At 42.6% G+C, this 14760-nt stretch overlaps 2 protein-coding genes across 6 annotated transcripts in view; one reads left to right on the forward strand and one right to left on the reverse strand.

The window, feature by feature from the left end:
- ALPK1 (alpha kinase 1) overlaps positions 1-5333 on the reverse strand; it is a 38060-nt gene extending 32727 nt beyond the window's left edge. The window contains exons 1-2 of one of the 2 annotated variants that reach the window (XM_021394424.1): positions 5205-5299; positions 935-1045 (exon numbers count right to left, since the gene is read on the reverse strand). The gene's annotated coding sequence lies outside the window, so the exon portion shown is untranslated. Of the gene's footprint in view, positions 1-934; positions 1046-5204 lie in introns of both variants that reach the window. The other variant, XM_021394423.1, reaches the window with a different exon arrangement.
- On the forward strand, positions 5262-10848 carry TIFA (TRAF interacting protein with forkhead associated domain). Of its 4 annotated transcripts, XM_021394431.1 has the most exons (3): positions 5300-5408; positions 5706-5807; positions 9494-10848. In XM_021394431.1, the coding sequence occupies exons 1-3, from the start codon at positions 5323-5325 to the stop codon at positions 10068-10070; spliced, it is 765 nt and encodes a 254-aa protein (XP_021250106.1). In that variant the 5' UTR covers positions 5300-5322; the 3' UTR covers positions 10071-10848. The 4 variants fall into 4 exon arrangements, with proteins under 4 accessions (XP_021250103.1, XP_021250104.1, XP_021250106.1 ...); XM_021394428.1 differs by lacking the exon at positions 5706-5807 and having other exon boundaries at positions 5262-5404; XM_021394429.1 differs by lacking the exon at positions 5706-5807 and having other exon boundaries at positions 5273-5408.

Raw genomic sequence — 14760 nt, forward strand, 5'->3', positions numbered from 1 at the left:
TGCGGTGGATTTTCTCTCTGCTGGAGAGCTAGGACATTGTTATGAAACATCAGTGTTTGAAAAGTTACTTTCAAATGTTTGTTTTAAACTTTACTTGTAAGCCTGCAAACCAGAGTTTTATTTACTACAGAGAGATTGTGGTGATACTAAAAACTTCACTTTTTCCTCCAAGCAGCAAACAGAATATAAAAGTTTGACTTCCAGCAGAGATATCATGACACAATGCTCAATTTTGAGGGTTTACAATATTATGCAATGTTTGCTGTAGACATTACCATTTCATTAGCATACTCTACTTTACATGAAATCCAGCAATGAATGCTGTCCCTGATCTAAGGCTAATCCTCTTTAAAGAGCTACAGGGTATATTACATGTGGCCACAGCCATGGTTGTGCCATGACTGAATCACTTTGAAGCCTACTGAACAGCGTTCCCTTGTGAGACTATACATAAACCCCTAAACCAATGCTCCCTGTGCTGCGAAATTCTACTGCTTTTCATCACCGAGATTTTTTTCTAAGGGGCAGTATCACCCTAGTCCCAAGTGAGGAAAGAGGTACAAGGCTGCTTTCACTGTGTCTCAATGACAGTTTGCAACTGGAGCATATATGCCTGAGGTAATACAAATACCTTACTCCTAAACACCAGCCAACGGCTCACAGGGATGCTCTGTCTTACAGACTGGTTTCTGAAATACAGAAGGTTACCATGGCTCACTCTTAGAGACTGCCAATATAACCCAGAGTGGGAAGGAGATGGAAGATGGAGTAATGCCACACCGATTGACCAGAAACTACAATTTCAGCCTGCATCAGAGGAAAATGGGTAGTGTTGTATTGTGCCAGTGAACTCCACAACACAAAGACATCATAGGCAGAGCAATTCTGGACAGGATCACGCATATCTTTAAAGAAAAATAAAGGGGTCACGTACCTCCAAGACAGGCTGCATTTCTTACAATTGGTTGCTCTTAAATGCTCTAAAGTGAGATAATGGCGTAGTATATTTCTTGCCACACAGTCCAGAATATGGAATCTTTAACATCTATACAAATTCAAAGGAAAAACATGAAACACTGAACTACTGTTCCTGCTATATATTGGCAAAAGACAGTTTATTTTAATGCTTATCTTTAACTCTTCAAAATAACTTTCTATATTAAATCACAGCTTTTAAAGGGAGCTGGAAAGGATGGCTAAATTTAGACTGCATTGTGCACGATATCTATCATCTCCATTGAAACAGCGTGCAGCCAGACACAGTGAGCAGATCCAGACTCTGTGGTAAAACCTTGGACCCAGTGAAGGCAATATTTAAGCTCCTTGCTACCAAAATGGTATTTCATCCAAAATGTTGACATCCAACAAATTTAGAAGTGCCACTGCACACCCAGGACACGACACCACACCATTCCTGTTGTGAATGCAGAGGAATGCATAGGTGGCATTTAGGAGGAAGTCATGAAGCTTCTGCTTTCAGCCAAATCACTTCACTGGAGTCTAGCTCAATTGTCACAGTTTTTACACGCCAACGGATTTCCTTCAGCACAAAAGAAAACAGACTACTTAATACAGAAAATACATTTTATCATTGTTAGAATCTTATCAATTCCCAATACGGTGTTTAAAATACTTGCCGCTACACAAACTGTACTGCGATGCCTTTGACTAGAGCTGATGTCTGGCCACTTTGAGAAAACGCAGCTTTAGGCAGTTTCCACAGTTCAGTTCTAATTTAGAAGAGGAAACAGCAAAGAGCAGAGAACATTAAGCTGAAATGCAAAGGTTATCATCAGGGGAGAACATATTTTCCTTGTCTGTAATCTTTGTAGGAAACGTGAACTATTATTTCAGTTCTTGCACTGAGTTGGGACTCTTAACAGCCAGAGTTGGTCAGCGGGATTATAAAGACTAAGAATTCATCACTTGATGAGCATAGTGCACCGAGTCTTCTCTTGTTTAGCTCTTCAGTGTGAGATTTGATAAGAAAGATGGGCTTCCCCTTCCTGGCATGCCCTCTATTGCACAAAGGTAAGCCAGGGTGTCACGCTGCTTGCTGCGCTACCTACAGCAGCACAGATGTCTCTTCAGCAAGACTTTTAAAGGCCTGTCCACATTTAGCTTGAGAATTTGGCAAGGTCAAAACCAGCTATCATGAAGAATCTCTAGGTGATACGTAAGGAGGGGTTATCTGCAGCTGGGAAAATATCAGAATCACACACAAATTGTGGACTTCTTAGAAATGATTACAGAAGGAAATGTTTTAGCTATATGCCATGTATTTTATCTTTATGATTTGAATAAGGTTTTACAAAGTAACAAATATGAGAAGATGCATATGCCAGCTGAAAGTGTAGTGACTTATAACCATGGGATCAAAACTCCAACCAGTAAATCACCTCCAGGTACAAAAGAAGGGAAATAACCACACACACACACACACACACACACACACACACACACACACACACACACACACACACACACAAATAAAAAAAAATTGAAAGCTGAAATCCCAATTATTGGTAAACAAAGAACTCCGGTAGTGTTCACCAACAAAAAAACCCCACAGCCTTCTAACTATTTTTAGAAAACACAGGGGACTCTTTTGTTCAAAAGCTATGAGGAATGAGCACAGTTACAATCAGCAGCTGTGCACAGAATGCACCTCCCCAACGTGTTTCTGTTACACAAATAATTTTTCATTTTCAATTCTACTGAAATGCATTAAGACACTCCAAGCTGAAAAACGTGATGCTCCAACATGCTTAAGTTTCCAGCCTTTGTTCCAACTTAAAAAAAAAATACAAAGTGAAGAGCTGACAATTTTTCTTCCGCATTAGGGATTACAGATGATTTAATTTTGAGCAAGAAGCAAACACCTGCTCTATGATGTTGAATGTCCCTTATTCTCCTTTTTCTGCTTCTTGTTCCATGAAAGCTGGAGTTACAGTAGCATTCCTCTCATAGCTGCACTAACTGTCCTCCAGAGACACATTTGTTAAGAAGAAGGGGTTTAAGGCATAAAGAATGTCTTCTTAGGCAGCAAGAGGGGCAGGAAGATGGAAGAGAAATTGAGGAAGAGGAGAGGCATGACGGAAGCTAGAGGGGTTAGAGCAAGATGTCCTTAGCAGAAGGACCAAGGACAAACCATAGCACAAGTAGAGGAAGAAGATGACAAAATTGGGAGAGTGGTGTAAGTAAAGCCCATCTAGTCCTCTTGGAATGAAATCCCTCACTGGGGCTTTATTCAGATCAGATGAGATGGGAAATGACAGAGTTCTCTTTTCCTGAAGAAAGGAGCAATGTAGTAAATAAAATACAGAGGGAACTGCACTCTCTTTTCCCTCTGGAATACCTCCTCACTGCCTTGTGGTTCTTGGAAATGGTACCGAAAGTATCAGTGAAGGCTACTCTTTCTAGTGCGCGTCTGCTCTCATAGTGAACTCCCACTGAATGCCCTGCTTTATACTTGGAATAAGGAACTCATAAGTAAATAAACCCTTGGGGAGGAACTGTTTCTCTTCTCTCTGAACAGGAGGCACTCGGCTACTGTAAACTCACAATAGTTAATTGCAGAACCCCGCTGCAAGCTGTTACTTGATCTGTTATACCTTTCCCAAACGAACTCCTGGAAGCTACCACTGAAATTATTACCATTAATACTACAGGCACCCCAACAGCTCTTACAACGCGAACACGCCATTTCCCGGTGCCTGGTCAAACATTGCCACCTACCGGCCTCACAGCAGCCCTGTGCTAGGCATCGCGGGGATTTTATCCTCCCCGACACCGATGTGCCGGCACACGCACCCCTCGCCTGCACCGCAGGGCCATCATGAACAACCATGCCGCCTGCACAGTTTGCCAGAGCAACCAGAGGAAAGAAACAATTCCCCACGTAGGGATGCTCTGCTGAAGTTTCTCAAAGCTTGCTGGGGAGGGAGGTTTCCTGTTTCCAGTCACTCAGGAAGAGCTAGTGGGAACAGGTAGCCAAAAGGAGTCCTTTCACTTACCAACCCACAACATACAAATGTGAACTGCCTCAAAATTCCTTCTCAGAACGAGTGGCCAGGCACTGGCACAGACTGCCCAGGGATGTGGCGGAGTCACCGTCCCTGGAAGTGTTCAAGAACTGTGGAGATGTGGCACTGAGGAACATGGTTAGTGGGGAAATATTGGTCGTAGGTGGACAGTTGGTTGAGATGATCTGAGAGGACTTTTCCAACCCTAATGATTCTGATTCTATGATTCTACGAAAATAGAAGGAGATATATTTGCCTTCAGTGACTCTCAGTTTCTCTCAAAATGATCATGACTGAAAGCAATTTAAGTGTTCCTACTGTTTCTTCCTGATTTGCTTGTTCAGGATGTGGAATTACTTGAGAACTCAGGGGTCAGATCAAAGCTGTAGAAAAACAACACACCAACCAACCCCAGTGCATCTCTGTATTACAGCCTCCTGTAGTTACTCATTACACTTAATTAGCCCAGGCAGCTAGGGTTGCTAACCGGCAGCAACACAGAGAAGCCATGCCGGTTGCACGCAAGCAGGAACCCTCCACTTAATGTAATGAGCAGGGCTTTTCAAGAAGTCCTCCTCCCTTATGACTGGCAAGGCAATGAACACGGTGTTGGAAAAGCAGGCTGCCCTGGGAGAAGAGGACAGCTCTAACCCACTTCCATATCCAACATCGTCCCAGCAATCCAGGGACTGGCTGTGCAGTCAAGCCTCATGTTCATCCTCCAGAAAGGAAAGCATTTCTGGGGAGAGCTGCAGAGGTTCTGGAAAAACCCAAAGGAGCAGTCAGTTTTGAGGGTGCCACAAAGCAGAAGGGCTGGCCCTGGTCCCACCACACCACGCTGCCTGGCTGCGCAACTACTTGCAGTTCTGCTTTTAACTAAAGGAATTTCAATGGGAGGGGGAAAAAAAAAGTTAATGTAACACAGCAATGAACTCTGGTAAACCAAGTAGCTATTTTTGCAGAAAGCGCCAGGGATTTTTCGCTCTTAGGGGAAAGCTGAGGTCATTCTGCTGAAGCTGGCAGCATTTCAGCCAGTGCGAGGCTTAGAGAAGAGCAGAAAATCCAGTCCCAGCCAGCACCTGAATGAAGTCACTTAGTGTGGAATCAAGTTCATAAACTACCAGGAAAATGTAGCTAGCTACTTCTAGGCAAAAATAAGCAGGACGAGCATGGACTTACCTCAATATCTCCAGATAGTTAAATAACCTCACCAGGAAAGATCTCTCACTGCGCCGTGTTCTTGTAAACAGGCTGTATGCGGAAATGAGGGGCTGGCAGAGGTTACAAGAAGCAGCACATGCAGCGTTGCACAACCCCAGGCTTTCCAGACGGCAGCAAGCCACGTTGCGCACAGCCAGCCTACTGCAGCACAGCACTCGGTAGGTAAGTGAGCGGTGGTGGGACCTCTGTTTCTCTGCTCCCAAAGCCGGCTGAGCGGCAGCAGGGCACATGCAGCAGAGACACTGGGTGCAGATAAAAGCTATCGTGGCAGAGCTAGCTGTTGCTAACTAACTTATCAAGCTGTGGGTGATTTACTTGTTTATTGGGTAAATAAAGGAAACTTCAAATGAAACGGCTTATTTGAGCTGAAGCTCACCGTACTTATTAGAGAATCATAAAATGGCTTAGGTTGGAGAGGACTTTAAAGGTCACCCGGTTCCAGCCCCCTGCCACGGGCAGGGCTGCCACCCACCTGATCAGGCTGCCCACGGCCTCGTCCCACCTGGCCTCGGTACTTAGGGGAGCACAACACCTTTGGGCCACAGCGCTATGCACACGCAGGTAAGAGGGACGTGGAGCTGCAGGGGACTAAGAACAGGTCAAATTCCTTTACTATGGGTGCTGCCCCCTGTTCTGGGTGTGGGAGTAACCTTGCTTAGTAGGGAAAACAGGGAGGGAGGGAAGGGCTCGCTTTTCCTGTCAGCCGGCAGCACTGCCGCGCACTTCTAGCAAACAGGTATTTTCTGCTCGGCCAGGCTCAGCAGCCCAGGAGCGGTGAGTGCTGTTTTTCCTAAAGGCATTGCTTAAAGCAAAAGAAAATAACTGAATTCTTGTAAATGCTTAATTTAAAAATGTTACCAGTTACGTTGAAAATATGCTTTGTAATTACTAAATTTTGTCACCCTTCAAAGTATTAACTTGGAGGGGAGGGGCATGAAACTGAAACTACTAGAATTTTTGCAAAAGCCAAACCCGCAAACCCTGGGGCATGTAAATCTCATCAGCAGGGTTACTGCTGGTTTGAGGACATTAGATGACCCCAAACAAAGATGAGTTCCCTATGCTTTTTGGAAAAACAATCCGAACACTCGAGTGCAGAGCAGCTCCACCCCAGACCTCTCCCCCCCCACCCCCATGCTGAAGGCCCAGGGGTGGCTGTGCCGCCATTTCAGGCCAGGGGTACCAGCAGCCCTGTAGGCCTGGAGAGGCCAGGCCCCTGCTGTGGCCTTGGGCGGTGGTGAAAGTGGTGTGCCTCTCCTGCTTCAGAGGGAATTAATGAAGGCCAGCGTGGTTTCTGCCTGTAACCGCTGTCATACAGCTCTGCGGATGCATTAGGTGATAGGTTCAGCTTGCGTTTCCTTCAGTATCTTGCGGCTTAGGTGGCTGCGTTGCATCTGAACTTTGGGACGTGCCTGTCCTTGCAATAGCTGTGTCTCGTGGCTGGAAGGCTGTGGAGTAGCACAGATCCTGCTCAGGCCCTCTGTGCATGTGCAGGACTGCAAGCAAACAGCACTTTCAGTGTATTCCCTTGCAACTACAGCAAATATTGTTTTAACAAGACCAAGGCTGCAGATACTGAGCACCCCAAAGTTAGGAGCTCTCAGAAGTACACCTGCCTGGAAGAGGGTTTCTTTCTGTACACACCTGTGCAACACATATTAATTTGGTGATAATGGACTATTGCCTGCATTACCACTACAACAGGCACCTGAGACACCAACCACACAGGACAAACCTGTCCAGGGATGAGTAGAGGCTGTAAAGCAACCTGCTGCCTGCTGGCCTCCTGCCTTGTCCCTCGCTGCTGGTAGAAGAATCACTAGTGACTGCAGCATTCCTGGAGGCAGAAAGGGTAGCCACGCTTAGGTCCTATCCTTGAAAACCTTCCACAGCACCCTGACATGGCTGGTTATTTAAAACAAAAGGAAAAAACAAAATGGATGTACCTTTTTTTCTTAGTATTCATGCTGAAACTTTATGTTCTAGTATGCAGAAGCAAACAGGCAGCACGCCCTCAACACCAGCTTGAAGGTAGAGCTATCACCCTTAACAACCAGTTAAAACACTCAAGTTGGAGTGCTCTGGTTTCTCAAGTTAGGCATTCTTGTTCTTAATTCTCAGTGTCACTCTTCTGTCTCTAAAAATGGGGATAGTGATGTACACTGAAGGAGATGATACTGTGAGAAAGAAAAGAGGTAAAATCTTGATTGTCTCAAAGGAAGGTACAGACAACAACACCACAGAGGGCTACCTTACAGTTGCAGGAGAAATATTGGCTTTTAACTGTGGTAAGTTTCCTTCTCTGGATAGTATTCTTCAAAATCTTTCTGCTGTGCCATAAAATCTAATAAACTCCTTTAGCATTTGGCATCAAACTCTGCCCAAGACTTAAGAGAGAAGACTGTTTCTGTAGACTGACTTGTGAACTCAGTGAAATGATGTGGTTTCCCCTGTTAGCCAAAGCTGACCTTATGTAACATTCCACATCCTCTTACTGGTGCGAAACAGTGCCAAGTGCAGAATAGAGCACAGAAAGCAACAGTTCACCCTCCTGCTCACAGAGCTGCTCCCAGCTCCCTGGGGCTGAGGCATACTGCTGGAACGAGGGATGGATGCTGATGCCATGGAAGCATAGCTCACAGTGGGTGAAGGAGTAACCTGCCACCATGGTGTCTTCATACCTTTGTCATCCAAGCATGGATCATATGTTCAAGTTCATTTTCAAGTGAGCTTTGAGACCTACTTGAAGTTTTATATTTCTCTAACCATCCATGCTTGGCAGAAACACTTTTGTAGCCTACTTAGCTAAGCAAGCTGTGGTAGCTACATTTCTGTGTCAGAACTGCTGCTGTTATTGTGCTAAAGGTCTGGGAAGGAAGCGATTCCAGTAGACAGTGGCATGCCGATAAGCCCCGTATTGTGCTTGGAACTTATTTACAGTGGTATAATATACCCTTACAAACAAGAAGTCAGAATACTTAGCTGCAGCAATGATTCAGCTACTCATAAAACAGCAGTTTACATCGTAAGATTTATCCAGTGTGATTCAGAGAATAGAGCTGGTGAGATAGCTTAGAGCTGGTGTGGGAACTTAGAGATCTAGGAGAAACGCTGAGAGCATCTGCGCCATGTATTTGCAGTTAAATGGCAGCTGACAAATAATGCTGTTTAATAACGTGTTTCTCTGGCTAGCAACAGAGCTCATTCTTAGGTTCCCACTTCAAGTACATAGTCTTTTCCTTCTTCAGACTAAGTTCCAGTGCAGGAAAATACTGGACTTGCACTTATAAAGGACCAGACTCCAATGGTTCCTGAAATGCTTCACAGATTTATATTTGGATGCACTGTAGTATCTCAGATTTTTAAACAGAGTGTAGTTTGTAAGCAAATTACTGTGCTGCTTTTCAAAAACTTTTCCAAAAAAAAAAAAAACCAAAACCAAAACCAGTAATGCTTTCTTATTTGTTTTGGAACCTAGCTAGGTACTTCTGCAGAAAACTGGGACTTTCCTGTAGGCAACAGGGAAATTCCCAGAATGGGTGACAGTTCTTCTCCTGGGTCTCTGATATTCCAGCTTTTGCATTCATTTTACAAACTGCCACGTCAGGCATTTCTCACCATTGTATCTGGTTTCATGAAAGAGGCAAACTCTCTTTAGAGAGAGAAACTACTACTTTATTCACATTTGAAACATCAGTGCCTACAGTCAGGCAGCATTTGTACAAGTTGGCTGATGTCTAGTCAAAGGAATACACTGTAAGACAGTGCGCGCATGGACACAGGTTGCACTATTAACACTCCTTTGTAAGCCCATAGAGACAGTCTTATCGTCACTGCAAAGCACCATATGCTTTCCAGAGATAAGCCTACTTGTGAGATCCTTATGATGAACTAGTTGTAGGCAATTTACAGTCAGGTGTGCTCTTCAGAGTTCTGACACACTACACATCCATCGCAGCAGACAGGAGTTTAACTGCTGGGAAGGGGTTAGCACAGAGCAATCTGTCACTTGGACGTGGTTCCCTACCAAGTCTTCAGCAAAGTGGCAGGAAATGATGGTTATCATGGACAGGGCGTGCTCAGCTCCCACTTCTTTGATTCAGTGCTTTACGCTTTACCTTAGATTTGCTGTCAGCCTTTTTGCTAGGAATTACATACAGCCACTATGCGGTAATGGCAGACAGGACAATTTATTTGATTCTACAGTGATTTCATGCTGTGACTTTACTTTTTCTTGTATTTTTGAGGACTCATTTCATCATGACTTCTTTTGAAGAAGATGAAACTGAAGAAACAGCAACATGCCTCCACATGACGTTTTACCATCCATGCCAACAAGACAAGATGATGTTTCGTTGCTTGAATTTCTGTAAGCGAGAACAGGTCAGGGCAGATGAAACGGCCAAGTTTGGCCGAGATTCTAATGTCTGCCATTATAACTTAGTGGATACTCGTGTTTCTCGGATCCAGTTTTCGCTGCAGTTCTACAGAAAACTTAACAGCTCAGAATTTTGTTTTGAGATAAAGAACATGAGCAAGAAAACAAAGCTGACTGTGGACCAAACAGAATTGGGTTACTTAAACAAAACTGACCTGCCATGGAAGTGCATCATTTGCTTTGGGGACTACCAGATTTTAGCAGAGATTCAAGAAGGAGAGGCCATGGATTATTTTGAGACTCACTTACACTTGGCTAAAGTGCCAATCCTACAAGAAAGGTGCCTGCCATCGCTGCAGCCCATACCTGAGAAAGGCATTTGCCCTTCCTTGTCTCCTTCTCAAGGCAAAAGCCCCATAGAGATTGATGAAAATGAGCCATGCTAGCAGCGAGGAGGAGGCTGGATGAGTTTTTGAACACGTGAAACCTACACAACTTCATCTCAACCTACTGTGTCAAATGGTTCTCACTGCTGTACATCAGTCCCCTTACTCACTATTTCCCGTACAGACATACCAAGGTGTCTTGATCTAACTACTGGAGGAGATGGTCCAACATATATAGTCCTGAAGGAAGATTAAGGCAGCAAGAGGCCAAATGCTGCCAACTGATTTATTACTCTTGGATGGGCGCCGCTGGACAAGCTTTGAGCCAAAATTTTTTCCAGCTTCTCACACCAGTACATTACTTTGTTGAACAGAAACAGCATGTCTGACACCATGTTTATTGGGGCATACATGCCCTCTGTTCATCACATAAACATGTGAGAGACATTTAAGGGCCGCTGAAGTCCATGGCAGCATATTCAATTCAAAACTGTGATGGCATGCCTAGAAAGTATATTTAGCAGGCATTAATATTTTATGCAGGCACAACAATGTCTTAGCCCCAGCACTGGTTAGCTAAGGAGGGGTGTCACGTCTCACCGCATTTGTTATACTTTGTGTTTTGCTTTTGACATTAAATTCTGAACAGTATTTTCAAGCCTAGGTTGTAACTTCCCAGATTTTACAACTTAGAAACTTTGTAAGCATAGCATTTTTAAGTTAATGTTTTTACTAACTTTGCAGAGAGATTTTTCTAACATTTTTAAATAGATGAAAATACGTACTTTTTGCAAGCAAGCTGTTTTTGTTTGTGAATGTAAATAAACATATAAAGTTACATAAAGATCCAGCTAGATTTTATAACAAAACATTTGGTTGTTCAGTAAAGATGTGTTGTCTTCTACAGCTATAAAGTAAAAAGGCTTATGTGAATAAAAGCACTTCCAGGACAATCCTCCAGCAATATTCTAAAAGTGACGCTGCTCCAAGAGTTAACTAAAATGCTTTCAGCAAGTTTTCTCCCTATTCTCTCTCTCCCCACGCCCCACCTACTCTACTCTCTTACAATTTTATATTCAGTGAAGTTTTTTTCCGCATTGTTTTAATTGATGTTTTTTTTAATTTAATTAATTTAATTAATGTTTTTGTTTTTTTTTTCCGCAAGTTTTTGTTAGCGGCTCAGCATTTCATTAACACTTCTTTTTTGTCAAGTGTTTTAGACTGCTTGAAAGACACACTGGAAAGGCTCGGAACAGAGCACTCGTAAGAGTTACCTGTCTCACCCTCAAGCATTAACATCTACTGAATAACTAAATTACCCTAAATGTTCAGCAGAACACTCTCCTGCCATGCATACTTCCATCTACACCACTAAGGTCTGTAGTCCTGTACAGGGTAAACCTCTGGTACATTGCTCACATCCCCAGACTCATCTGTCTGAGGAGTCCTAGGGTTGGGCTTACATTTAAGGTGCTGTCAACTGTTCCTTTTAAATTCCCAAACACCAGGAATGCATTTCAACATTAATCATTGCAATGCAAGAAAACCAGGATTATAATTGAGGGTAGAACAGCTGAATTACACAATGTAATCCAAAATTAGTGGAAACAATCACAAGTGAGAGAAGTTTGTGGGAGAAGCAATGACACAAAACATAAGTTTACGTAGGCTTTCACTTGTCTATTACTTTCATCCTTGCCAAAAAATGCCTCGTTCACATACTTTCTACCTGTTGAGCTAGCCTCTAATACTCACCTCTTACAGTCTTTGGGCTGAATGTGCAATGCAAAATTCAGCTGTCACCTCTCAGCACCAATGCCTCTATCAGGTGCCCAGCCCCTCAGCCTAACAAAACTAACCATGGCAGGAATCACCAGGTCACCAGACCTGGTGCTACTGGCTGCAGATTTTCAGGAGCCAATGGCTGCTTGGCTTCCATATGCTTTTGATGTGAGTCTTCCTACTTTCTAATTAGAGAGAGTGGCAAATAGCCTACAAATGCGAACTGTTTAGAAAAGGAATGAGATGAAAACACAGTCTGCAAGAAGCTCTTACACTTAATAGCTTTTATGTTGAATCAACCTCTCATATAAAACGCATGACATTTCTTAAGTTCACTAATTTGGCAAGCGTCTGAGGGAAGAGGGAGTGTTCTGCACTCCCAAGGAACAGCTTTGTTCTTATGAATGCTCTTAAATGATTGCACGGTGACATGCAAGTTCTTGTTTTGTACTGCTTGGGTCCTCAAAACCAGGTTGCTAGTACTACTACTAAGCAGTATTACACAACTCGTATTCACCGGCCCCACCACACAGGACATCAGCCTACAGCACCAATTGTATCAATTGCTTACACTTTCTCTGCTGCTACCTACAGAAAAAAAAAAAAAGACAACCCCAATCGCAACTTTTCAAGTGCAATATATAAACAGGTATTGACCACCTACCGACCTCAGGAAAATCTTCTGTCTGTTCTGCAGTGCTGCATCTCAGGTTTTGCACTCATGCTGTACAGAGGGGCTCTGTGGCTAGCTGTAGCTTTGGAGCGGCACAGTCCATAGCACATCTCCGGGAACCAGGAGAAAATACTGACCTGGAGAATGGAAAATGAATGAATAATGTTTTCCAAACCATCTGCATGTGAAAATGTAAAAAGCGAGTATGTTACTGAGTGCAAGAAATGAGACTAGATGCCCAGGTACCAATGTTGTAGCACGCACTTACCTTCCTGTAGCTTGGTTTATCTCATGATAAGCTACATTGTTTTACTGTCTTTGCTGCTGCTGAAAGTTCTTTAGGTCAAATTAAGAGCTCACTGGAAATGTTCCCAAGGAGTTTGAAGGTCTTTAGACTAGGCATTTAACGGCAATTATGAAAATGTAAATAACTGGCTTTATGGTCCTCTGGTATGTGTCTTGAATGGCCTCCACTGGAGCCATTCTAAATTTGTATCACCACCACCAAAACCAGTCTCAAATCTAATACTTACATACCTGTAAATACAAAGGCACTCACGTTAAAAGTGAAAATTAGAGTAACCGTTGCACAGGTGCCGCCTTCTTGAGCCACACTGTCGAAAACCAGCAGTCTCCCATGGCACTGATGGTCCCAGGAAAACGATGACAAGGCTCAGTTCTATTATGATTCCCTCCAAACAGCAAGAATATTACAATTTTCCAGCAAACAAACACAAAAATATGTACTGTGGATAAATTACATGCATTGATTCTGTAGTAGCAGTCAACTAAAAAAATATCAGAAGGGATGAGCTGTGCTCCAGACACACACCCATCTGGTGAGTACCTTTACCACGCACCAGTTATTAACACGCGTCTGATGACAGAAGAAAATATCAGTGGCACGCACTCAATAAATACAGATATCTTTCAAGAAATTTCAAGACCTTAGGGACATGGTTACATCAAGCTATTATTAAACATAATTTCACATCTGAAATGAAGGTGAGTCACATAAAAACAAAGTCAGGCAGGCATGATGAGACCAGATTTTGACAGAATGATTTTTTTTTTCCATCTTGGATACGTTTCTATGGCAATTTCCACTCTCTGTTATACAGCACAAAATTTGCAGCCTGTTGTTTCAATGAACTTTCAAATCTCCCTGTCATTATATTTAGCCAAACTCCTTCAAATAAAACAAATGCTTAGTGACAAAGATTCAGCTGCACTGTTTAGGAAATGGCTGGGTTACTTTGAATGACTGCATATAACCTAAGAGCAGATTTAATGTTCATTTTTAAATCAAAGATTATTGCACATGCTTTATTAATATGCTAAAGTCAACAGCTTCAAGCTATTAGAGTGATTGCAAAAAGAAACATTGGAGAATTCTGCATGTACCATACTGAGTGAGGAGACAATAACATACAAGACAAAAAAAACCCAATATCTAGAAGACAAGTAGCTATGCTTGATAAATAAGGAATAATTTCTAGATAACTCACTATAAAATCAAGAAATGTAATGGGAAAAGAATCATTCAATAGCACACTAAAAAGCTTGTACAAGAAGAAATCTGACAATTAGCTGGTTTTGAACATGATACGTACCCAGCAAAATAGTCGACCTTTTTTTTTTTTAGATTAATGGATGAAAAATATTTAGGATCCATTTTCACAATACACGTGCTCACTGTTTGTAGAAGTTAATAAAATTTGCTTTCATTGGCAAGATATACTCTGATAGCCTACGACAGTTTTCATGATAAAGTGGCCAGGGTCTGTTTCATTTTAGAAGATGATGTAAAGTAAAAGAAAGATAGTGAAAATGGCCATTTTCATTTTCACAAGGCAGCTGGATAACTCAATGTTGTTCTCAGCATACACTGTCTCCAAAGTTTGACCCCTCAATTTGAAATGATTCTTATAACACTTCACAAATTATCTGGTAATCAGCTAATTCATCACCTTAGAGCAATTAGACTGAATCTTCCTTTAAATTGACTGCATGAGTGACAATTTTATCCCACTGACTTGAGTGAAATTCACTGTTCATACATCAGTTTATGAAAATATCACCTTTAGACAGAACAGTTTGGATTAAGGGGATTCAAATACAAAGAGGACAGTCTGAAGTTTACTTTTCTTATTACTATTTTTAGGCTCTACACTCAAGTCTACTGCTCCAGTTCAGGCAAAAGGGAAACAAAGGAAAGTTAGACACCTCCAATACGATACCAAAGCAAGCTGGCAAAGTGCCTAGGAGGCTACGGAAAGCTGCCAACTGAAGTCT

The sequence above is a fragment of the Numida meleagris genome, chromosome 4, assembly GCF_002078875.1.
Source record: "Numida meleagris isolate 19003 breed g44 Domestic line chromosome 4, NumMel1.0, whole genome shotgun sequence".
Classification (NCBI taxonomy): Eukaryota; Metazoa; Chordata; class Aves; order Galliformes; family Numididae; genus Numida; species Numida meleagris.